Here is a 23,931-nt window from a genome sequence, read left to right as displayed (position 1 = left end):
CAGTAAAACATAGTACGTGTGATATCAGATTAATAGCTAGTATTTCTTTTTTCTTTTGCTTTTTGGGTCACACCCAGCAATGCTCAGGGGTTACTCCTGGCTTTGCACTCAGGAATTACTCCTGGCAGTGCTTGGGAGACCATATGGGATGCCGGGGATCGAACCCGGGTCGGCCGCGTGCAAGGCAAATGCCCTACCCACTGTGCTATCGCTCCGGCCCCAATAGCTAGTATTTCTAAGGCATCCAGAGTCATTCATTGATTCTGCATGGCCAGACAATGTCATTCTTTTCTTTAATTTTAAATTAATTAATTTTTTTATTAATGAATCACCATGAGTTACAGTTACAAACTTATGAACTTTCATGTTTGCATTTTGTTTATATCCCTCCACCAGTGCCCAGTCCCCTCCACTAATGTTCCCAGCATTCCTCCCACCCTCCCACCCCATCCCCCCCACCCCACCCCACCTCTGTGGCAGGGCATTCCCTTTTTTTTCTCTCTCTCCTTTTGGGTGTTGTGGTTTGCAACAGAGGCACTGCATGGCCATTGTGTTCAGTCTATATTCTATTTTCAGCGCAATGTTATTCTTTTCTTTGGTTACAAACAATTATTCTGGACCAACTATTTATTTCTAGCACAATTTTTTTTATCATAAACATAGGAAAAGAAGGAGTGAAAATATTAGTATGTTATGAATTGATAATAATAAACTGTGACAAGAATAAAGTGACAATATTAGTAGCAATGTAGCACTGTCATCCCATTGTTCATGGATTTGCTCTAGTGGGCACCAGTAATGTCTCCATTGTGAGACTTGTTGTTACTGTTTTTGGCATATAGAATACAAGGGTAGCTTGCCAGGCTCTGCTGTGCGGGCAGGATACTCTTGGTAGCTTGCCGGGCTGTCTGAGAGGTAGAAAGGAATCGAACTCAGGTCAGCCACGTGCAAGGCAAACATCCTACCTGCTGTGCTAGTGCTCCAGTCTGATGATATTAGTATGTTATAAATTTAAAACTATAGTATGTACATTAAACAACTCCATAAGTGCTTTCACTGTCATGTCAAAAGTACCTTAAGAGCTGAAAATATAGTTCAGAGGTTAAGTATATGGCTTGCCTGTGGCCAATCCTAGCTTGATCTCTCGCATCAAATGATTTGAGTCTGACCAGAATTAGCCCAGGTAACCTCTGGCACCCCAGGACTCTCTCATTGAACCACTGGACAGGTTAGGCCAAGAATTTCTGGGAGAGGACATTAGACCTCCTGAGTGCCACTTAGAAACCGCCTTGACAGAGCACTCCATGGTTGTCCATCAGATGGAACAGCTCATTCAATTTTTCAACAGAGTTGTTGATGACTTTTCTAGTTAAAACTGTACCTGCTACTCCATCTTCTCGAACCTCACCATCCTCCATCAAGTGGACAATGGGGAGTACTGCTGCGCAGATGCATGCTGGGAACACTGCCTGCGGGGGCTGAGGCACGTGGTGGTTGGGAGTATGTTCAGTGGTGTGCTCCTCATCTGAAGAGAGAGATAGAATCAGACTCTGAGTGCGTAATGCGAATGCAACCGTATATCTTAGTTCAGGGGGAAGATATAATAACAATAATAATAATAATAATAATAATAATAATAATTGACAGTATAATCTTAGCAATAACAAGAATATGCCATGAGTTTTAAAATAAGAAGCCACACAGAGTGCCTTCTGATATTAAACTAAGGCCAAACTCAACCCGTTTCCTCACTTCTATCATTCTCCATGGCATTTGAAAGAGAAAGAGAAGCACAGATATTCTGGGGAAGGTCGGTCACAATATGAAGATAGGAAAGATAAACTTCTGAGTGGAAATATTTTCACAGATGCAAAGCATATGACAGGTTTGAATAACTGATTGCATGCATATGACAGGGTGGGAGAGGTAAGCACAAACATGAGGTATAGGAACTACTCAAACACTGAAAGTATGAGGCAGCCTATTTCTATTGTTGTCTTAACCTTCACTGATAAATATGTAAGTAATAAACATAACGATACATGTATCTACAGGGAAAGAGTTATATCTAGTAGGCATGGAAGGTAGGATATATATTTAATGGATTTTCAATACAAAATTCTATTCCAATGTGAGAAAAATAATACAGGGGTTAGGGTTATTATATATATATAATACATATATATATGTGATATATATATGCCTGACCCAGATTCAATCCCTGGCACTATTTGGCTTCTTGGACATTGCCCCCAACAGTCTAGGGAGGCTGCTGAACAGTGCCAGCATACCCTGGTGGTCTCAGAACAAGATCTGAGTAGTACTGCACGCTAGGGCCCTAACACAGAACGACAAGTCCATTCGGCCAAATATTGCTGGGAGTGGCCCCTGAGCCTCCTGAGTTATTATTCGGAATCCCCTCAAAAGTCCCCCCCAAATTATATTTCATTTTGTAAATATTATAGAAGTACATAAATCCTAGATTCAAATTTGGGGTTTTGAGGGTCTCTGAAGGATTATAAGTAGAATACGTAAGTCATTCTCAACACTGAGAACATAGTGCCTTCCAATAAAAATCTTATGAATGAGTAAAATATGGCAGACTCATACCTAGAGTAGCAGAGTAGTTGTTTTCTGAAAATGTGATTCTCCATTAGGTGAACTGGTGATAACTTAAAGGCATTGACTGGTCAAGGGTCTCACACAAGACTAGATAGAGTCTTTGGTGATATAGAGACAAAGTAACTATGTACATCAACATCATGAGTCAAATCATTACTCTATGTGACTGAAAGCTTAATGAGTATGTTAAAAGATTAGCTTGATAGAAAGATGGGGTGGCGAAAGGGAGAGAAACTTGGGTCATTGGTGGAGAGATGACGATACTGGCAGGGAGGTTGGAGATGAAACACTGAATGTCTGAAACTCTGTTTAAAAGTTTTGTAAATCACAATGCCTATAAAAACAAAAACCAAACTGTTTCTCCATAAAAGCAATAAAAACATAGGTAAAATTTGTCAACAGATGGTTTTTTAGAGTTTTGAAAAAAACCAGAAACTTGAAACAAGTTGAAAAATTTTAATGTTTTTAAAAACTGAGTAATCTTGGTAAAAATGATTTGGGATGGCATTAACTGATTGTGTGTGTTGAATCATCCTTGCATATTTTGAACAAATTTCACTTGATCATAATGCATTATTTCTTGGAAGTAAAGATTAATAAGGTAATAAGAATAGCCATAATCTTGAAAATGAAGAACAAGTTAGAAGATTTGCATTTCACGAGTGCAAAACTTATGTGGTTGTAATAAAAATTGACAAAGGATTCATATACATAACAGTAGAGTAGGAATGAACAATCAGTAATAAACATTTATTTGAATTCATTTATCTTCACCATTACATTTATATTGGTCTTATGTTTAAAGAGGGTACCAAGAAAATCCAATGAGGGAAAAGTAATCCTTTCGACAAATATTTATGGGGATAATTATTTATAAAATAAAAAAATGAAGGTGAACCTTACCTCATACATAAAATATTAATGATAATACTATTGATGAATAATATTGACTCAAAATGAATCATAGATTTAAACATAAGTGCTAAAATTATAAAACTGTTAGACAAAAATATGGAAGTCAAATATGGCCATCAATTAAATAATTGTTTCTTAAATATGACCATAAAAAAACTACTGACAAAGGTAGATTTGAGTTTAAAAAACCTGAAAATTTCTGTTTTTCAAAGTTACCATTATGAAATTAAAATTTCCCCGGCCCTGCTAAACCAAACAGTACTGCACTGTCGGGCCTGGGCATTGGGCTGTTTGGCCCTGTTGGGTAAGTACTGTTAGGAGTGCCCCCAAGTTCTGTGAGTACTGCTTGCAAGGTTCCCACAAAAGAAAGTAAAACCAGAGAGTGAGTATTTGCAAATAATATACCTGTTAAGTTGTTGACATACAGAATATAAATAATTTTTATAACCTAAAACTAAGTATATTGGTAACCACGGCACCATAATTCAAAGGGGTGACTTTCATAGTATGTGGATTGTACCTTAATTAAAAGCACTATAAAATATTGATTATCTTGACCCCATGCTTATAAATTGTGATTAATTTGCACTGACTATTTTTGAAGTTTCTCAGGGTTGTACAGGCAAGCACTAAGAATAAATGGTTTCAACTTTCCCATGACTTTACAAACAAGTAGTGAAATCTGAATAATTTCAAACACGAAGTCAGTGACAGTTGTTTAGAGAACTATGTGTTTCAAAAAAATTCTTGGGACTGGAAAGAACATTATACTTCTTCCCAGTACTCATATTTCACTACCACTGTATAATGAACCTTATTTTTCTTTACTGTTTATTCGATAATAGCATCATCATAAAGAATCCTACTGGATCTTGCCCATTCCCTAGGATATTCCAAGTGCATTTTTTTCTTTTTAACTTTTTATTAAGACACTATTTACAGTAAATCAAGATTTACAGAGATTTTCATAGCAGAGTTGACTCAGGCATAAAATATCCCAACATTAAACCCAATTACCAGTGTTCCTCGCCATTAACCAATGTCACCAGGTTCCCTCCCACCCCCAGCCTGCCCCCCTTGGCAGGATAAAATAAATTTATTTCATATTATTTGCTCCAACAAACCTTAAAAGAATAGCAAATGAAATTATAAAAAAATAAATTGATAAGTCAACTTGCAATGATTTATTGCTCAGTGACTTTAACCAACATAAGTAAGAAATATCATCATCATCATCATCATCATCACCATCCTGTTGATCGTTGAATTTCTCGAGCGGTCTCAGTAACGTCTCCATTTGTCTAGGCCCTGAGATTTTAGAAGCCTCTCTCTACTCGTCCTTCCAACGATACCTTACTGGAGGCTCTTTCAGGGTCAGGGGAATGAGACCCAACTTGTTACTGGTTTTGGCATATGAATACACCATGGGGAGCTTGCCAGGCTCTCCCATGTGGGCAGGAAACTCCCAGTAGTTTGCCAGGTTCTCCCAGAGGGAGAAGTAGACTGTAAGATATCGCACCGGCCACTTTGTAGCCGTGTGCTTCCAGGAGCTTGCTTTTAAGTCTCTGGATGCTGGCTGTTGACAGGATTACACGGCACCGGGGGCAGTTCTTGGGTGTGACCGCCTAGCTACTGGGAGATGGGAAATCTGGGCAGAGCAGGCCCAGTCCCGATCCAAGCAGCCTTGGAGGTCTCAGCCCCAAGTCCCACACACCTGGATTCTTCTACCAGTCCTTCATGCGTGAGGCTCGTCTGAACATGTGGAGAGGGGCCTCGAGCATGGCTGTAGCTAGGCTCCAGAGGTCTTCGGCTGCCAGGAGCTCTGCTCGGGATGGGGAGGGAAGCTGGAGCCCATCCCCTCTGAAGAGGCCCCAGGGAAGACAGCCAGGCATGTGGGCAAGTAAGAAATATAACCAATATAAGTATAGATTATGAAAATGTATAAAATCTCTTAGCAAGCAAGAAGTAAGAAAACTTTTAAGATCTAGTAGAAGGCTATCATATGCACCATTAGATAGTGCCATACTTAATGCCACATGTTGGGAAGTTTGTTATGTCCTTTAGAGAAGCTTTTTTAATGCTTCTTGCAAAACTGGTTTTCGGGCTATGAATTCCCTCAATTGTTGCCTGTTCATGAAGCTCTGCATAATTTCTTCAAATCTGAATGATAATCTATCTAAATAGAATATTCTTGGTGAGGTGTTTATTTTGTTGAGTGTTTGTACTATATCCCTCCTCTATACTCTTCTGGCTTTCTGACTTTGATTTTATCTGACATACATTCTGTACATCTCTTGAGTTTTTCTTTGTATGTAAGTTTCTCTTTTTTTGATCTTGGTACTTTCAGTAGTCAGTCTCATCTTTGGAGTTTTGTCATTCTGAGTACAATGTGGTTTGGAGTTTTCCTAGTTGAGTATATTTTTTGCCGGGACTATTTTGGGGCCTCTTGATCTCCATGCCCATAATCTCAACTCTGGGAAATTCTTAATGATTGTTTCTTCATCACCTTTGCCTTCCTATTCTTCAGGGATTCCAGTGATTCTTAACGTTGTTTCTCTTTAGCTCATCCCATAGTTCCCTAGCATGCTGTTCATTTATTTTCAGACTATTTCCCACCTTTTGCCATTTCCTAGTTTTCTCCTCTTCTTGGAGCTCTTTGATCTTTCACTCAGCTTCTGTTATTATACTATTCAGAGGTTCTACTGACTTTTAAATATATATATAACCTATCATGCTCCTCATTTCTGTCATTTCTGAGTGTAGTAGTTTTTTTTAAAACTGATTCTCATATTTTCTTAGGTTTTGCTGACAACTTGTGCTATCATTTCCTTCAATTTGTCACTCCTCATCATAGTGTTACTAAAGACATAATCTGAGGATTTACTCTTGTTGTTTATATCTTTATTTTCACTCGTTGAGCATGGTGGATTTCTATGTGTTTTCCCCATTGGTTTTCTATGTTCTTGCTGTGCTTGAGGTGAGTCTTTGTAGTAAGACTCCCTGGAGGAAGCTAAGGGATTAAGCTGAAGGTTGCTCTGTTTCTTTTCTGCCCGTATACACCAAATGACAAGAAGAATAACTGCGAGCAGCGTGTAATTTGTTGAGTAGATGTGTCATTCTGCTTCCTGTTCCAGATGAGGGCCAGTGATGTCAGCTGGAGGCAGACCTCACCAGGATGGCGGGGCAACAAGAGGAAGGTCAAGAAGGAGCTTTGGTGTGGATCCCTTTAAGTAACGCAGGTTGGATGTGGAGGATGCTGAGAGCTAGCTGGAAGCCAGGAGGAGCTCTGCATCCTGTTTCAGATTAGCCCAATGATGTCAGCAGAGGCAGTCTTCTTCTGGGATGGTGGAACAGAAGATCCAGTACACTTTTTGTTTGTTTAGGATCATAGACAGCAGTGCTGAGGGCTTACTCCTGTCTCTGCAATTAGGGATTATTCCTGGCAGTGCTTGGGGAACCATACAGGGTGTCAGAGGTTGAACCTGGGTTGGACACACGTAAAGCAATTACCCTTCCTACTGCATTACCTCTCCAGTTCTCAAGTATGTTTTTACATTTTTTCTTGGGTATATCCCACCCTTAGAGATTTTGATTTGTGGGATTGGGAATGATTTTTTTTAAGGACCCAGTTGATTGTAATGTGTAGACATTCAAATTGTTCACTGTTTATTGCTTAGAATAATATCTACCAAATGCTAATGTTATGACTATAATGTGATGCAATTAAAATGATGCTAACTTACAAAGAACAATTGCTGGGTAAAATCAACCAGTAATACTTTTTAAGAAACCACCCCATCTGTTTTTTTTTTTTAGAGCACCAAATCATAAAAGACCTGATTTAATGAAGAAAAAGTAATAAAGTGAGATAATAATAATATCAACTAAAAATTATTTCCAAATGCCCAAATCAAAGGAAATGAACAACAGGCCTGCAGGAGAACACACCTTCAGCACTGACAGCTGAACGCACAGACCAGACTGATCCTCTGCGGAAGGAGTAATTCCTATGAGAAGTGCTGGAGGTACAGGATGGACTGACAGACAGTCGACGGGACGCCAGATTGGTGACTTCTTCTACTAGCAAAGAAAACAGGGACTGTGAACTTTGGTTTATAACAAAAATGCTACCACCAACACAACTCTATATACTCACAGTATAAATATTTACTATTCTATAATTATAAGGCTTAAGTATTTTGGAATATACTGAATAAAGAAAACTATCCCCCAAATATTCCACAAAAGCAGGGCAATCAATAAGTTCAAGATGATTCAGAAATAATTTTTCAATATCAACCAATAACTTGCCTAAACTTATGAAGGTTGAAAGTAGTTAATATCATTTATACTTTAAATTTACCTATTTTCTGATACAGTAAATATTATCATATATAGATAATATGATCTATTATCATACATTGATTCTAACGTCTTTTTCAAGATATAACTATAAACATTTAAAAAGTACCCTTTCTGGGGCTGGAGCAATAGCATAGCGGGTAGGGCATTTGCCTTGCATGCGGCCAACCCGGGTTCGGTTCCCAGCATCCCATATGGTCCCCTGAGCACCGCCAGGAGTAATTCCTGAGTGCGTGAGCCAGGAGTAACCCTTGTGCATTGCTGGGTGTGACTCAAAAAGAAAAAAAATACCCTTTATTCTCTCTTGTATAGTGTCAGGAAGTGAGAGAAAGATAGAAGCATAGCAAATCATGTTACATCAAATCATCAGAGTTTATTATAAATTAAGTTCCCTCCCTTTATTGTGTCTTAGGGCCCCCACTATATCCCACGTATAGAAGGCACCTTCTTCTTCTGGCTCAGAGCTGGGAGTACAGGTGGGTTCATAGCAAGCCTCCTGGGTGATGGGGATGGCAGTGATGAGGCTGGCTTCTCGACCAAGACGTTTCTTCTCTTCCTCCTGTTGCAAGTTCTTCAAGATGTGTTCTGCCCGTTGGTGGGAGCGGGACACAGCTCGGGCTGAAAAGGATTTCTACGAAGACATAAACGGAAGTTTATTTAATAGCAACTTTTCTGTGAAGTAATAGGTATAAAGGGAGTTCTAATGATTCAACACACTGTTCTCAGAAACACATCAAAGATGTAACTTCATGGAGATTTGCTTATTTCTCTACCAAATTATCAAATTTCATATAACTTCATTACTTTTTCTCAGTCCATCAAAATAATTCTCCAGGAATATCTGTAACTTCTGGAAAAGAATCCTAGTTTATCTTTCAGATTTGATATAACATCAATGATAGAATCTTTAAACAATAAAATCAGATACAAGTTTTATTTCTCTATTTCCAAAATTCAATCAAAGTCAAATTACTCCCTCCCTCCCTGCCTTAAAATGCTTAAAAGGTGTGACATGCAAAAATGTACAACCTATCACTATATATTTAGCTAAATATTCTTTTTTCTTTTATGGAACACACCCTGCAATGCTCAGGGAACCAAATAGCTGGAACACATGTTTGCACTTTCCAGGATCTATCCCCAGCACCTCAGAATCCCCCAAACCCCTTCAAGCACTAAGCAGGGAGTAGTCCTATGGGAATTTATTAAAAAAAAAAAGGGATAATATATTTGTGCAAAGGAGTATGTTCTTAATATATTTATATATCTTTTTGTACATTTTATATATCTTTTTGTACATTTTTATATTGCTCATAATTTATAAAATATTCAAGTTAAAAGGTCTATTTTGAAGAAGTATTTTTTAAAAATGCATATTCTTGGTTCTGTCTATACATACATTATGAAAATATAACTGTTTGAACAAGGGGAAAAGAGCTGTCTACTTAGTTTTTTCTTATTGATTCAGAGCCAATTCTCATGAACTTGTGAGTATCAAAACAGTAGTAGTTCATAGTTTATATATCATATATTAAATGAATGTTTTACATTTAATTTAAGCAAAAATATTTTTTAACTAGGAAATCAATGTCTAATGCTTTTTTTTTCCTTTTTGGGTCACACCTGGTGATATGCAGGGGTTACTTCTTGGCTTCACTCAGAAATTACTCCTGTGGGCGCTCAGGGACCATATGGGATACCTGTGATTGAACCAGAGTAGGCCAACTGCAAGGCAAATGCCTTACCTACTATACTATCACTCTGCTCCCACTGTCTAATGCTCTTATAAGCTTTATAAGATGACTCCTCCTTTGACTGTAAAAACAAAATGTTAGCTTGGTGGTTTACAGTGGCTCACTACCAGATGTCATTTCCCTCTTTCTAGACAAAAGAATAATGATACACTCTGTCTAATTTATTCTATTTTATTTATTTTATTCTGATAGCAAGAACTTATTTTCTCACAGAATCACTGTTCTTTTTTATATGTGTTCCTTTAGATATGGAAAGAAAGTGCCTGTTACTCACAGATTGGTCTTCATTAATGGGGTCCTGGACACTTCCGCTGCATTGAGGGACCCAGGGTGGGTCGAACATTGGGACGGAGGGCATTCCAAGCACTGGTGAGGGCAGGGTGAAATTTATACTGGGTGGCGGGATCTGTTAGTTGCCATCAGAGGAATGAATGAGAAATACAGAAAGTGAACAAGAATGAGTATAATTGAAATATATTTATAGAGCATAGGATGAGGCACTGAAATTCTATTTACTCATCAATAAGATGGAGGGCTTTAGTGAAAAGACCTCTATGTTAATCACCTTATATTCCAAAAGCCTATTTATATAGCAAAATACATGCAGTCTTTTCTATACTTAAATTTCTTACTTACATTTTGTATTTCATTTTAACAACACTCATTCATAAATGCCTTAGATTTTCTTACATAATTAGAAATATAAGAAGAATCTCTTGGATTGCATATGGTAGACTTGAGATTCAAGGATTAACCAAGCCTTGGACTGGGTTTTTTAACTGAATTTTCTTGTAGGAAATATCCTCACCTTAAAAATCTGCTGTGCTCCCTCCTCCATCCGGGGCCAGACCTGATAGCGAAACCTCCAGAGTGTGTGGAACTTCAGGACTGCATTCAGCCTCTGCACAGTCTCTGGGTGGTGGAATTCTGACATCAACATGTCTGACACAGCGTCGGGGACTTTCACCGCACAGAGCAGAAACATGGCAGCTAGGAACAGTGACAATACATCAGATACACATATTTTAATCTTGCTTGACTCCAAAAGATCAGAAGTGATACTTAATCTGATTTGAAAAATAAAAAGACCCCTGAGTTAATGGAGTTAGGAAAGTAACCCTGGAAAAGCCCATCTTGTTCCCCCCACTGTAAACTGACAGCTTTGGTGGGTCAGCCCCCCACAAAGGATATCTGGTAAATCAGCAGCAATATCGTGGCCTTTCGGTAGAATAACTTATTCTAAACCAAGCTTCTTTTACCTCACAGTGAAAATTAAAAGGCAGAGGAAGCAGATGAACAAAGGAAATAATGTACCAAAATATTCTTTCTAGGGCATGGTTTAAATCATTTCATAGCAACCCTATGACAGGACATAAACATGTCCATTAAAATAAAAATAGCCTTAGTTACACTAGTTAAAATTTTTTTTAATCCACATTGTAGACTCAACTAGAAACTTTACTCATCTGATATATACAAAGCACTGAAAAAGTTTTAAAAAAAATTTATTAGTAAATCACCGTGGGGGTACTGTTACAGACTTACAAACTTACGTGCTTGGGTTTCAGTCATACAATAATTGAGTGTCCATCCCTCCACCAGTGCCCATTTTCCACTACCAATGTTCCCAGTATCTCTTCCACCACCCCCACCCCGTCCCCTCCACCCCATCCGACCCCGCCTCTGTGGCAGGGCATTCCCTTTTGCGCTCTCTCTTTCTCTCTCTCTCTCTCTCTCTCTCTCTCTCTCTCTCTCTCTCTCTCTCTCCCTCTCTCTCTCTCTCTCTCTCTCTCTCTCTCTCTCTCTCTCTCTCTCCCTCTCTCTCTCTATCTCCCTCCTTTTGGGTGTTGTGGTTTGCAGTAGAGGTATTAAGTGGCCATCATGTTAGGTCTATAGTTTACTTTCAGCCCACCTCTTCCATCCTGAGTGGGCCTTCCTAGCACCCTTTACTTGGTGGTCCCTTTTGTGTGGAATGTAAAGTAACAGAATGGGAGACTAACACCCAAGAACAGCAGAGATAAGTACCAGGAGGATTACTTCACAGCTTAAAAGCCAGCCTCGCACGCTGGGGGAAATTTGGATTTTAAAAAAAAAACACTTAATGAATCACAATGCCATTTCTCACCAGTGTTTTAATATGTATTTTCAGAAAAAAATCAAATATCAACAATTGATAGCTCAGATACATATCTTAAAGCTAATGAATAAAGAGATAAGTATATTGTATGGTAGGAATGGGGAATTTTTTTTCTTCCAAGGGCTTTTTGGATACTTATTGACATTAGCAGACCATCCAATACAAGCAGAAGGGTCACAGCTAATGAGATGCATATGTTTTTGTGGTATTATATATCAGGACTAGATCACATGACTGACCCTGAAATTTATTATTCCTAAACAATAACACAGAAGGCTCAACTAGCAAAAAACATCTCAGTAAACCTCAGAAAATGACCTTATTAACACTACTGTGAGATACAACAATTTTCACAAATTTTCTTGTAATTAACTATTTTTTTAAGACTTTTTTTTTTATTCTTGGGTCATACCTGGTGATTCTCAGGGGTTACTCCTGGCTCTGTACTCAAGAATCACTGCTGGCGGTGTTTGGGGGACCATATAGGATGCTGGGAATTAACCCAGGTTGGCCATGTGCAAGGCAAATGCCCTACCCGCTGTGCTATTGCTCCAGCCCTATAATGAACTATTTTTGATGGCTTCATTTACTCTTTTGTTATAAAGAAGGAATATAAAATCAATTATTCTGTGCCTGCTAAAAGGTAGGTTTGTGGGGTGGGTGGGAAACTGGTGACAATTATGGTGGTAGGATTGGTCCTTAGACACTGAATTTCTGAAACAACTGTACTATGAACAACTTTATAAATAAAAATTTCTAAATAAAGTTGTGAGGGGGGAGGAAGGAAATAAATGTCCCACTCCTATTTTATGGCATAGATGGAAGAGTCAGGGCAATCATTAAAAATATAACTTAAAATATCTTTTCTTTTTCCCCAGATTATAATTTAAAATTTTTCTTTTGTTTTCCCCCTAGAGCCTCAAAAACATTTTCAGGCAACTTTATTAGAACAACTGGTGGTGAATGTCAGCTCTAATGTTTCTCTTCTATGTGATGTTAAGTGAGGCACTTAACTGTCTTAGCATCTGCTTCTTCACTAGTAAAATGTCAATGATAATTATGATGATGACAATGACTAGGATGATAAAGTTGATGATGCTACCTGCTTCCAAACTTGTTTAGAGAAAATTAGAATGAGAAATTACTTTGATAAGTTTTGTACAACTCTAGAGTGTTTCTAAAAGAGTTTTTTTTAGCAGCAATGTAGCATATGAGAAGGGCATCTACATGCCAGGCAGAAAATTAGGGTTAAATTAATGACTATCAGAAGGTATATGGGGAGGGTGAGGGTAATAAATCAGGCAAAAAAGGCCAGTTATTATGGTGAGAGATAGAGCTGATAAGGACTTAATGTACCATGTTTAACATTATGTTTATAATCATGCCACATTAAACTTGTATAATGTCAAGATGCAATTTAGTTCAATAAAAATTTTTAAAAGAAAAGAAATATCTGGTTTTATTTTGTGGTTCTGCTAATTTTGAGCTCTGTACACACGGGTTTATCTATTTTATTCTGAGTCTGAATTTGTGAGGATAAAGAAAAATAATGTGCTCTATAATTTTATACCAAGATGCTATTGTGAGCATTAGCTTTTAATATCATTTTTTAATTGCACCAAACACTTATCTCTCTTTTTTTTTTACTTTTCTTCTCCATTTTATTTTAAACTCTTTAACTTATCAGACAGTTATGTCATCTCTTTACTGGAAGAGTTTTTAAATTTTTAATTAATAATTTTATTATTATAGTTTGGGTAACATGTTTCAATAGTGTCAAAGTTTGCTTATTGATATACAAAGTTATTGCACCCTCCCAACAATTCAGTTTCCAAAGACCCAACATCACTGTCCTTATGTTATATCTATTTAGCCTCTTCATTACCCTAATGATTCCCCCACTGCTTGGTAATTTGAGTTCTATAATTCGAAGACAAGAATTTGTCATTGTTCAGTAATGACTATTGACTTGCTTTGTATATCTATACATCAAAGATGAGTGAACTCTTCCATCTAGTAACCTTCCTCTGATTTTATCACTCTACACAATAGCCTCCAGTTCCACCTGTGCTGCAATGAACTGCATGATTTCATTTTTCTTATGGCAACACTTCATTGTATATATTATTCCATTGTATATACAATATTCCATTGTGTATGTTATGAAAACTTCTTTATTCTTTTATCTCTTATGTGCATTGAGTTGTTCCCATATTTTGGTAATTGCACTAAATACATATATCTTTAAAAATTAATGCTGCAATTTTTGAGTATATAGGAGTTCTGTTCTTACTTTTTGGATGACTTTTTATACCAGAACAGTTTTCTGATAACACTCACTACTCAGCAGGTCCATGATATTTCCACTGCATGATTACCTGTCAAAAAATTCTCTTTAAAGAGATGTTCTTTAATCAGTCATCTGTTCTCAGGCACTCGGGTTTTTCCACATTCTGGCTATTGTAAACAGTGCTTCGGTGAACATACAAGTGCAGATGTCATTTCGATTATACTTTTTTGCCTCTCCAGGATATATTCCCAAAAGTGGTATTGCTGGGTCAAATGGGAGCTCAATTTCTAATTTTTTGAGAAGTGTCCATATTGTTTTTCAAAAGGGCTGAACCAGTCGGCAATCCCACCAGCAGTGAAGGAGAGTCCCTTTCTCCCCACATCCACGCCAACAACTGGTTGCTTTTGTTCTTTTGGATGTGTGCCAGTCTCTGTGGTATGAGGTGGTATCTCATAGTTGTTTTGATTTGTATCTCCCTGATGATTGGTGATGAAGAACATTTTTTTCATGTGCCTTTTGGCCATTCGTATTTTGGAGGACCCACTCGGGATGGGAGATGCGTGCTGAAAGTACCCTATAGATTGAATATGGTGGCCACTCAATACCTCGATTGCAAACCACAACACCCAAAAGGAGAGAGAGAACAAAAAGGGAATGCCCTGCCACAGAGGTGGGGTGGGGGGGAGGATGGAGTGGGGGGATGGGAGGGATACTGGGATCATTGGGGGTGGAGAATAGGCACTGGTGGAGTACTTGAGCATTGTATGACAAACACAAGCACGAAAATATGTAAATCTGTAACTGTACCCTCATGGTGATTCACTAATACAAAAAATAATAAATTAAGATAAAGAAATAAACAATAAAAAATAAAAAATAAATAAACATGTTCTTTTGCTTCCAGGATTTAAGGTTACTTAAGCTTTATTTTTCTGTATCATATGGCTGACTTGACACCTTGTCCTCTGAATGCAGACAAGGTCAATGGCTTAGGGTTTATCTCTTTGCTCTTTTCTCATTGAGTGAGAAGTGCATTTCCATTTTGTCTGCTTCTACATACATCAAGTTTTCCTCAAATTTATCCCTTAAGGTCCTGTCATCATCTAAAATTTGCTATTTCTAAAATTACTTTGCCCACGTCTGCCACTTTAACATTATAACAACGATAACAACAACAACAACAGCAACAAGAACAACAACACACACACACACACACTCTGCTCTGTTTGAACTTGGACCTTGGACTAGAAAGTCTGTGATTCAAGACTTGTTAGAATTTGAGTCTCTCTTAAGTCTCCAATAGATGGATTGGTGAACCCATCTACAAAAGCAATGCCGGTCATTAATACCCTCTCAAGCTTTCCAAATAAGCCCCATGCACTTACACACCCTGTGAAACTTTTCATATACCATTCTCCCTACTTAATTAATGTTTAGTTATTCCTAATGTTGAGGCCAGCTGTTCAGATAACTTCTGTGGAAGTTTTCATGACTGCCCATGTGCAGGGAACAGGTCCTTTGTAGGAGAGAAGAAAAACCTGAGCTTTAATATAAATAAAAGGTGTTCATGAGATATTTGTTACTCAATATTATAAATGTCTGGAACCAAACTAATTTTTTAATTGGCACCAGTTTAATATATCATGGTGTACCTATTTACTTAGTTGAATATTTGATAGCCATTGACAAGAGTGAAGTGAAATTTCATGTTGACATTAGAAAATGGTCCTAGATTTTAAAAAATACACAAATACCCAAGTATTGTATGCTAGTCCTATTTGTTGGAAAAGGGACAAACATGATGTATGCACACATACTTACATAATATATGCATAGTGCACACTAGAAAAAAATGCTAAAACTCTTAAAAATGCTATTCTGGGTAAAGAGAGAAAGAGATGGGGGGACTGTGAAAAAAAGGTGAAACCTAATTTCACACACTTCCTATTATTTAAGTTTTGTCAGATAATACTATGAAATTAAAATAACTACACAAATAATTAGAAACCAAAGGGAGTAAAAAGTATGAGGAAGACACATCAGGCACTAATTTGTTATATGGTTTGGACATGTCACTTAAATTCTCATGAATTAATTTTGATACTCATTCTTGGACACAGAACATGAGATTTAATAAAGTTAATGATAAAAGTTCATGGTATATCTGAGAAATCCTAACCAACAAAAAGAATTTTATCCAGAAACTGGAGGATATCCTGTTAAGTGAAGTAAATCAGAAGGACAAATACCAGTTATCTCATTTTTCTGTGGTATATAGAATAATAGGACAAGGGAGTTCAAAAGATCAAAATGGGGATATTTAGATTACCCTTAACCCTAGATGATGTAAATGAGAAGGACAAGGAAGGAAAGAAACCAAAGAGGAAAGAAGAGAAGGATGGTAGATAACAGGGTAAGGATGAGGATCCTCAGACACATCTCAGTATATAGAGATGTCATATATCTATATATCTAAACCACAGAGCTAGCATTAGAAGCATGAGACCTAAGCTCTAAAAAGCAAATTAAAAAATGCTCCTGAGAAGGAGGCAAGTTGGGGGATGGGAGGGAACTTCAGGACATTGGTAGAGGGAAGTTGACCCTGATGGTGGAACTGGTGTTGGAATATTGCATTCCTGAAACTCTACTATTAATAACTTTGTAAATCACAGTGACTTAATATAAGTTTTTTAAGTTTTATCCCTGTGACATAAAATATGACTGTAAGTTCTAGGAAAAACTACTCTTTATAATTTGGACACACCTCGATTAGGCATACTGTTCTTACTCAAAACGTACAGAAAAATAAAATGGGGCACACGACACCTGGATGTGCCCAGCTCTGCCTGGAGATCAGGCAGTTGTTATCAGTCCGACTTGGGAGTGGAAAAGAAGTAATACCTCTCCCTCCTGTTTAAACACTGTAATAAGCAGCAGATGTAAGACAAGGGTCCCCAATAATTTTTCTTTACCTGCTGCCCCTGCCATGTGCTCATCCATACTGAGCAGGAGTTCCCAGGCTGCCGGCTGGATGTCTCCATACATCTCCTCAGTCAGAATTGGTGCTGCCTTGATCAACAGAGACAGGGGTGCAGGCGAAAGGCTCATCACCTGGGAAAAACAGTAAGTCTTCAGATCTTGTAAGGCACTCATTGCCGTGCTCGTCTTCAAACTTTAAATGCCACCTCTCTCTGCTCCTCTTAAATTATCTTTAAAAATCTTTCTACAAAGGAGGCATATTTAATGGCATTTGAGTAATGAATGCTATACCTCATTAACTGATGCACAATTAGAAAGTTGTGCTTGCCACAAAATTGATTTTCAACCTCAGGCATAAATTATGAAAAACAACAATAGCTCTATAGGAAAAGAAACACTCCAGTCAATATACTACTGGATTTAAAATCCTAAAGGTCTTAAACAACGCTTTGTTTTCCTTCTTTTAGGATCTGTGTTTCACTAAAATCTAAGTTACAAAAAGGTATCAGTAAATTCGCTTTCTCTGTAGCACTGCAGCACTATTGTCCCATTGTTCATCAATTTGCTCAAGCGGGCGCCAGTAACATCTCCATTGTGAGATGTGTTGTTACTGTTTTTGGCATATTGAATACACCATGGGGAGCTTGCCAGGCTCTGCCATGTGGGCAGGCGGGATACTCTCGGTAGCTTGCCGGACTCTCCGAGAGGGATGGAGGATTTGAACCCAGGTCAGCTGCGTGCAAGGCAAACGCCCTAAACACTGTGCTATCGAACTGGAGTGATTAGTTTTCTAAGCAGTGTAAAATTGGATGTCATTTTCCTTTTGAAACATGCATTATGGTTTGTTGCCCAGGCTGGCACAAGACTTCTACTTAAAGATTATTCAGATAATTTAGGAGAATGTACCTATATAATGCAGGAAAATTTAGGTCTTTAACTATCATTTCTAAAACTCAAGAAGGAGCTGGAGTGGTAGTTACAGTGGGTAGGGCATCTGCATGCAACTGACCCAGGTTCGATCCTTGGTATCTCATATGAGCACCACCAGGAGTAATTCCTGAGCACGAAGCCAGAAGTAAGTCCTGAGCATCACTGAATATGGCCCCAAAGCAAAAACAGAACTTTCATTCTTATATTCAATCTACTTTCCCACTCCTTGAACTATATTATTAATTAGAGCTTAGGTTTGGAATAACAATGCAACAAGGTATCAAACACTAAATAAGAATATGAGGGTATTATTTTGCATAATCAATATAATAATCCTTTGCGACAGGCATGGCATTATAATCCCCATTTTTATCCATTAGGCAACTACAATTCAGACAAATTAAGTATCTTGTTCATGGTCCTAGAGCCAGAAGATTAGACAGGGGATGTGCACTCTGATTATCTGATTCCAAGCTGTGTTGGCATTGCCATTACAGACTGGTGGGAAATTAGCTCTGCTGGAGAGGGATCGGTGGGAAAAGGCAGGTTTCTATCCAAGTTCCCTAAACCTATTTCTGTGGAAATTGTATCTCTGGCAATAAGAAATTTTTTTTCTTGTACACTTGGTGGCACTCTTGCTACTCTTGCTTACCAATTAAATGAGCCAACACTGACTACTGGCATCATATGTTCCAAACTTTAGTAATCAGGGTATCTGCAGCCTCACTGTTTTGTGAGAACATCTGGTCCAGGGATCAGTACCTGCAGTCTGATGTATTTCAGCATTCCTGAATCCTTTTTCCCCTCCAGATTAGCATCTGAAACTCTCTTCTTCAATGAAGGTGTCCTCAGGCACGATTTATCTGAGCACTAAAAAGAAGATGAGGCATGTGAGGAAAGCTGCTATCTTTGCTCCAAAACTAACAGTCGCTTGCTCACCCCCCTCAATTTTCCAGACAACCATTTTCCAGTGCAAGGTCTGTCTCATGGGATAATATGTCCTGAAAGTTAAAAATAAAGTTGCTTTGCAATGAAATGGATCTTAGAGATAATGAACAGAAAAAGACTACCATGGAGGAAAGTGGGATCCAGAGTGGTGGAGAGAACTTGATCGAGTTGCAACATTAGTGTTTCTTGCAGAACAAAGGACACGATCTTCTAATTTCAAGTTTAAGGATAAGTATATTCCACCAGTCCATTAAAAACACTTAAAATATGAAGTCAGTTATAATCCACTTTATCAAATTGTCCCATAATAGGGTTGACTTTACAAGTTGACTACTTTGGTTGTGGACAAAAGAAAATAATTTAAAGAAGAGTACTAGGATTCAAAATATTAAAAACCTCATCATACAGATTCCTAGCATTCATCATCGAGGCCTGATTCGTATAAGGAAAATGGTTTCTTTAGAGAAGCACACCCATGGGGGCTGGAGAGGTGCCTCAGTGCTCAAGAGTCTAGCTGCCATGGGAAAAGTGCTGAGTGGGATCCCTGGCACCTCCTACACTGTCAAGAGCTGGTCCTGGTGCCTTCTCAATACAACAGTGGGCACATTGCAACCAACTGTATCCAAGTACTACAATCATCCCTTGGGTATCCCAACAGCAGCAACACGGTAAAGGGGCAGGGAGAGCTCGTATTGCTTGTAAGAGGCAGAAGTTCTTTCAAATTCCAAAATAGGGCTGACTGAGCTGATAAGAACCAAAAAGATAATTTTCCCCATGTCTCCCTAAAGGCCAAGAAATGGAGTGGACAGAGCAGGTGGGAAAATGAAGGGTCCTGACAGTCACTGGGTCATGTTTGTTTATCTTGATTCCTCCTATTGAACAATCAAGGCTCTGCAAAGAGAGGATCCATTATTTTTCACAGAAAAGATGCTCATTTTTTCCCCAGTGCTGTGACAATGAAATACTTTCTCCCTGAATGTCAGGGTTAGTAAACCGAACTATTTAAGAATGCTACAGAGAAGTACACATAGTAATAATTGGGGGTATGTGAAAGAAAAGGCAAATCTAAAAGTTCACGTTTATTCCAAGAAAATCTTTTGAAACCCTGAAAATAAAACTCAAGATAATGTAGCTGGTATGGAATAGACTTTTAAAATTAATCTGCTTGGAAATAAATGAATCAGAGCTCTTGCTGTGTTTTCTAAAGATAAAAATGTGGAGGCACATACTTGGGAACATGTCATTTGGGGAGAGAAATCTACATTACTTCCTCTACCAAGCTCCATGAATGCAAAGCAATATGTAACACAAATAGCATGCCTATTTTATATATTTATAATTTTTAAATGTGCAGTAGCTATTGATGTAATCATTTCTATATATTGTTAAAAGTTAAGATATTTAAATAAAAGGGGAATTCTTAATTTATTATTTATTATGAAGAACCATGCACATTTCTCAAAAAACTAGAAATTGAGCTCCCATTTGACCCAGCAATACCACTTCAGGGAATATATCCCAAGGGTGAAAAAAGGTACAGTAAAAATGACATCTGCACCTGTATGTTTATTGCAGCACTGTTCACAACAGCCAGAATCTGGAACTAACCCAAGTGTCTGAGAACAGACTACTGCTTAAAGAAATTTTGGTACATCTACATAATAGAATATTATGCAGCTGTAAGGGAAGATAAACTCATGAAATTTGCTTATAAGTGGATGGCCACGTAGAGTATCATGCTAAGTAAAATGAGTCAGAAAGAGAGGGACAGACATAGAGTGACTGCAATCATTCTCGGGATATGAAATATCGTAATATGAGCCTAATACCCAAGGAGAGTAGAAACCAGGGCCAGGAAGATTACTCAGTGGTTGAAAGCTTGCTTTATGAGCTGGTGGAGAAGGCAGCTGGGATAGAGAAGGGATCACTAAGTCAATGATGATTGGAGGATCATTCGGTATGGGCGATGTGTGCTGAAAATAGATAAAGGGCCATATATTACTGATAATGATGGTCTCTCATTATCTGTAATCTATATTGCAAACCATAACACCCATAAATAGAGAGAAAGAGGGTAATTGCTGCCATAGAGGCAAGGGGAGGGGTAGAATGGGAAAGAAGGGATACTGGGAATATTGATGGTGGAAAATGCATACTAGTGAAGGGATGGGTGTTCAATCAGTGTATGACTGAAACTCAAACATGAAAGTTTTGTAACTGTAGCCCATGGTGACTCAATAAATAATAATCGCTGTATCTGTATCACTATCATCCCATTGTTCATCGATTTGCTCGAGTGGGCACCAGTAACGTCTCCATTCGTCCCAACCCTGAGATGTTAGCAGCCTCTCCTTACTCATCCTTCCCAACAGTGTCGTATTGGAGGCTCTTTCAGGGTCAGGGGAATGAGACCCATCATTGTTACTGTTTTTGGCATATCAAATATGCTACAGGGAGCTTGCCAGGCTCTGCCGTGCACCTCAAAAACAGTAGTTACAATGGAATACTATGTAGCTGTTAGGAGAGATGAGTCAGAAAGATAGGGACAGACACAGAGGGACTGCACTCATTTGTGGAGTATAGAATAACATCACACGAGGCTGACACCCAAGGACAGTAGATACAAGGGCCAGGAGGATTGCCTCATAGCTGGAAGCCTGCCTCATGATCGGAGGGGAGAAGGCAGATGGGATAGAGAAGAGATCACTAAGAAAATGATGGCTGGAGGAACCAGTTGGGATGGGAGATGCATGCCGAAAGTAGATAATAGACCAAACATAATGACTTCTCAGTGTCTGTGTTGCAAGCCATAATGCCCAAAAGTAGAGAGAGAGTATGGGGAATATTGTCTGCCATGGAGGCGGGGGAGGGTGGGAAAGGAGGTTATACCGCGGATATTGGTGGTGGGGAATGTGCACTGGTGGAGGGATGGGTGTGTTTGATCATTGTGAGATTGTAACCCAAATATGAAAGCTATTTCACAGTGATTCAATAAAATTTTTAAAAAGCAATAAATTTTTAAAGTGGTTAAAAATAAATAATAATAAATAATAAATAAATAATAAAATAAATAATGCTACTACTAATAATAAATAATATCATACAAATTGCAGAATCTGGAAAACAGAAACCATGAAGAAAGAAAGAAAAATTCCTATAATCTCCAGTTCAATTATGGCCAATACTTGTTTCCTTTCAACACTTTTTACCAAAAACGTGTAGCACAAATTCTATGATTTAGTACAACTGGCATATAATTTTGAATAACTCATTTCATTATGATTTTGTAATCACTATTTTACCAGGTCATGATAATTATTTTAAAATATGATTTTTGATATTTATTAATATTTGTAAATATTTATAAAATGTTAATGAAATTTTGTATTTGTTCAGGCTTCCTTCTAGCACAGCAGATAGGGCTTGCTACCCGCTGTGCTAGAAGGCTTTGCCTTGCACTCGGCTGATCCGAGTTCGATTCCTCCGCCCCTCTCAGAGAGCTCGGTAAGCTACTGAGAGTATCTCGCCCACATAGCAGAGCCTGGCAAGCTACCCGTGGCGTATTCGATATGCCAAAAACAGTAACAATAAGTCTCACAATGGAGATCTTACTGGTGCCCGCTTGAGAAAATTGGTGAGCAACGGGATGACTGTGATACAGTGATGACAGTGATACAGTGATATTTGGCAGTTACAGAAAAACACTCAAAAGGAAAGGGACGAACACTTAAGTTTAGTGTTTGCACTCAGAGAAATGGGGTACTGTTTCATCCTGCTTGCTGAGGATAGCATGTGTAAGTAAACCTTCTCAAATATCAGATATATAATATCCTGCCATGCTTTCTTGGGAAGCTTAATGCTTTGGTAGCCTTATGATAATTATGGTGCTTGTTTCAGTAGAATAGAAATTGAACTGGAAGAGATTTTGTACTATGATGATGGGTTAGTTTCCCTTCTTGAATGCTTTGTTCAGGAATAAAATAACATCAGACAGGAGTACAGGATGATGGGAATACTCTGTAAAGATCTTACAGTTCTTTTTATTGTATGAGTACTATTTCAAAAAATCAAGGCTACTGTCAGTTGATTTTGTTTGTTTGCTTTGATAAGTTGGTATAAACTTGTCAGAAGAGAGTTAGGAACTTGATGGAGTAGGTTAGTTCTGAAGGTATTGATTGGCTACCAATGCTTCTTGGAAGTGCTAGAAAGTTTTCTGAACTGAAAGATTCACATGTAGTTGGAATCACATTCCATCTAGTACTTAAAGACATTCAAAATATAAGGATATTATTTGTTACTAACAATACAATTAAGGTAGGTTGTTCAATCAACCTATCAATGTGAACTATGATTAATAGAAGGCACATATACAACTTCAAGAGTGATCAGAAATTCTGAGGTAGGCTTGTTTGAGATGATGCATAATTTTTACTATGGCCATTTTTTCTATATGTTTAGACAAATTTATTGTATTTGACATTAAAATTTCCCCCTTTTCTTGACAAATGATCTATTGTTTGATCATTCAGGAATTTATCAGTTTTGTTTAGATCAAAAGAGGAAGAACTGGACTATAAAATTCTTTTGCTAAGGTACTAAAAGATATAGAGTCTAAATTATTTTAAGACATACCTTTTATTATGATATTTTATTGTGCTGAGAAACAATGATGCAAACTTGATTTATTTTTTAGCTTAAATGCTAAATAAATACGAGGAGCTTGTCAGGGAATGGAAATGAGATAATAGATAGAGAGGTATAAAGAAGCAGATGGGAAGTTATATCTAGTCCAAGTTAAAAAAAAAGACTTTCAAAATTCCTTTTGTTTGGTTTGGGGCCATACCAGAGGTGCCCAGGAATAAATCCCTGTGGGGCTCAGGGACCATCTGGGGTACTGGGGATGACCCAGTTGGCTGCACGCAAGGCAATCACCTTGCCCACTGTACTACTCCTTGGAAAAGAAACTTGCTTATATCTTTGAAGTCTAAATTTTC

General features: G+C 38.0%; 1 protein-coding gene across 10 annotated transcripts in view; it reads right to left on the bottom strand.

Annotated features, from left to right (window-relative positions):
* UNC80 (unc-80 homolog, NALCN channel complex subunit) overlaps nucleotides 1–23,931 on the bottom strand; it is a 253,774-nt gene that overhangs the window by 81,178 nt on the left and 148,665 nt on the right. For 8 of the 10 annotated variants that reach the window (XM_055123362.1, XM_055123368.1, XM_055123366.1 and 5 more), the window contains exons 29-35: nucleotides 18,752–18,859; nucleotides 17,053–17,191; nucleotides 10,462–10,643; nucleotides 9,928–10,059; nucleotides 8,344–8,530; nucleotides 7,486–7,617; nucleotides 1,382–1,525 (exon numbers count right to left, since the gene is read on the bottom strand). In XM_055123362.1, coding sequence (XP_054979337.1) covers nucleotides 1,382–1,525; nucleotides 7,486–7,617; nucleotides 8,344–8,530; nucleotides 9,928–10,059; nucleotides 10,462–10,643; nucleotides 17,053–17,191; nucleotides 18,752–18,859 — 1,024 coding nt within the window. The remainder of the gene's footprint in view (nucleotides 1–1,381; nucleotides 1,526–7,485; nucleotides 7,618–8,343; nucleotides 8,531–9,927; nucleotides 10,060–10,461; nucleotides 10,644–17,052; nucleotides 17,192–18,751; nucleotides 18,860–23,931) is intronic. The other 2 variants (XM_055123363.1, XM_055123369.1) reach the window with 1 other exon arrangement.

The sequence above is a fragment of the Sorex araneus genome, chromosome X, assembly GCF_027595985.1.
Source record: "Sorex araneus isolate mSorAra2 chromosome X, mSorAra2.pri, whole genome shotgun sequence".
Taxonomy (NCBI): domain Eukaryota; kingdom Metazoa; phylum Chordata; class Mammalia; order Eulipotyphla; family Soricidae; genus Sorex; species Sorex araneus.
Note: the sequence above shows the minus strand (reverse complement) of the source record. Positions and strands in the feature narration are given on the sequence as shown.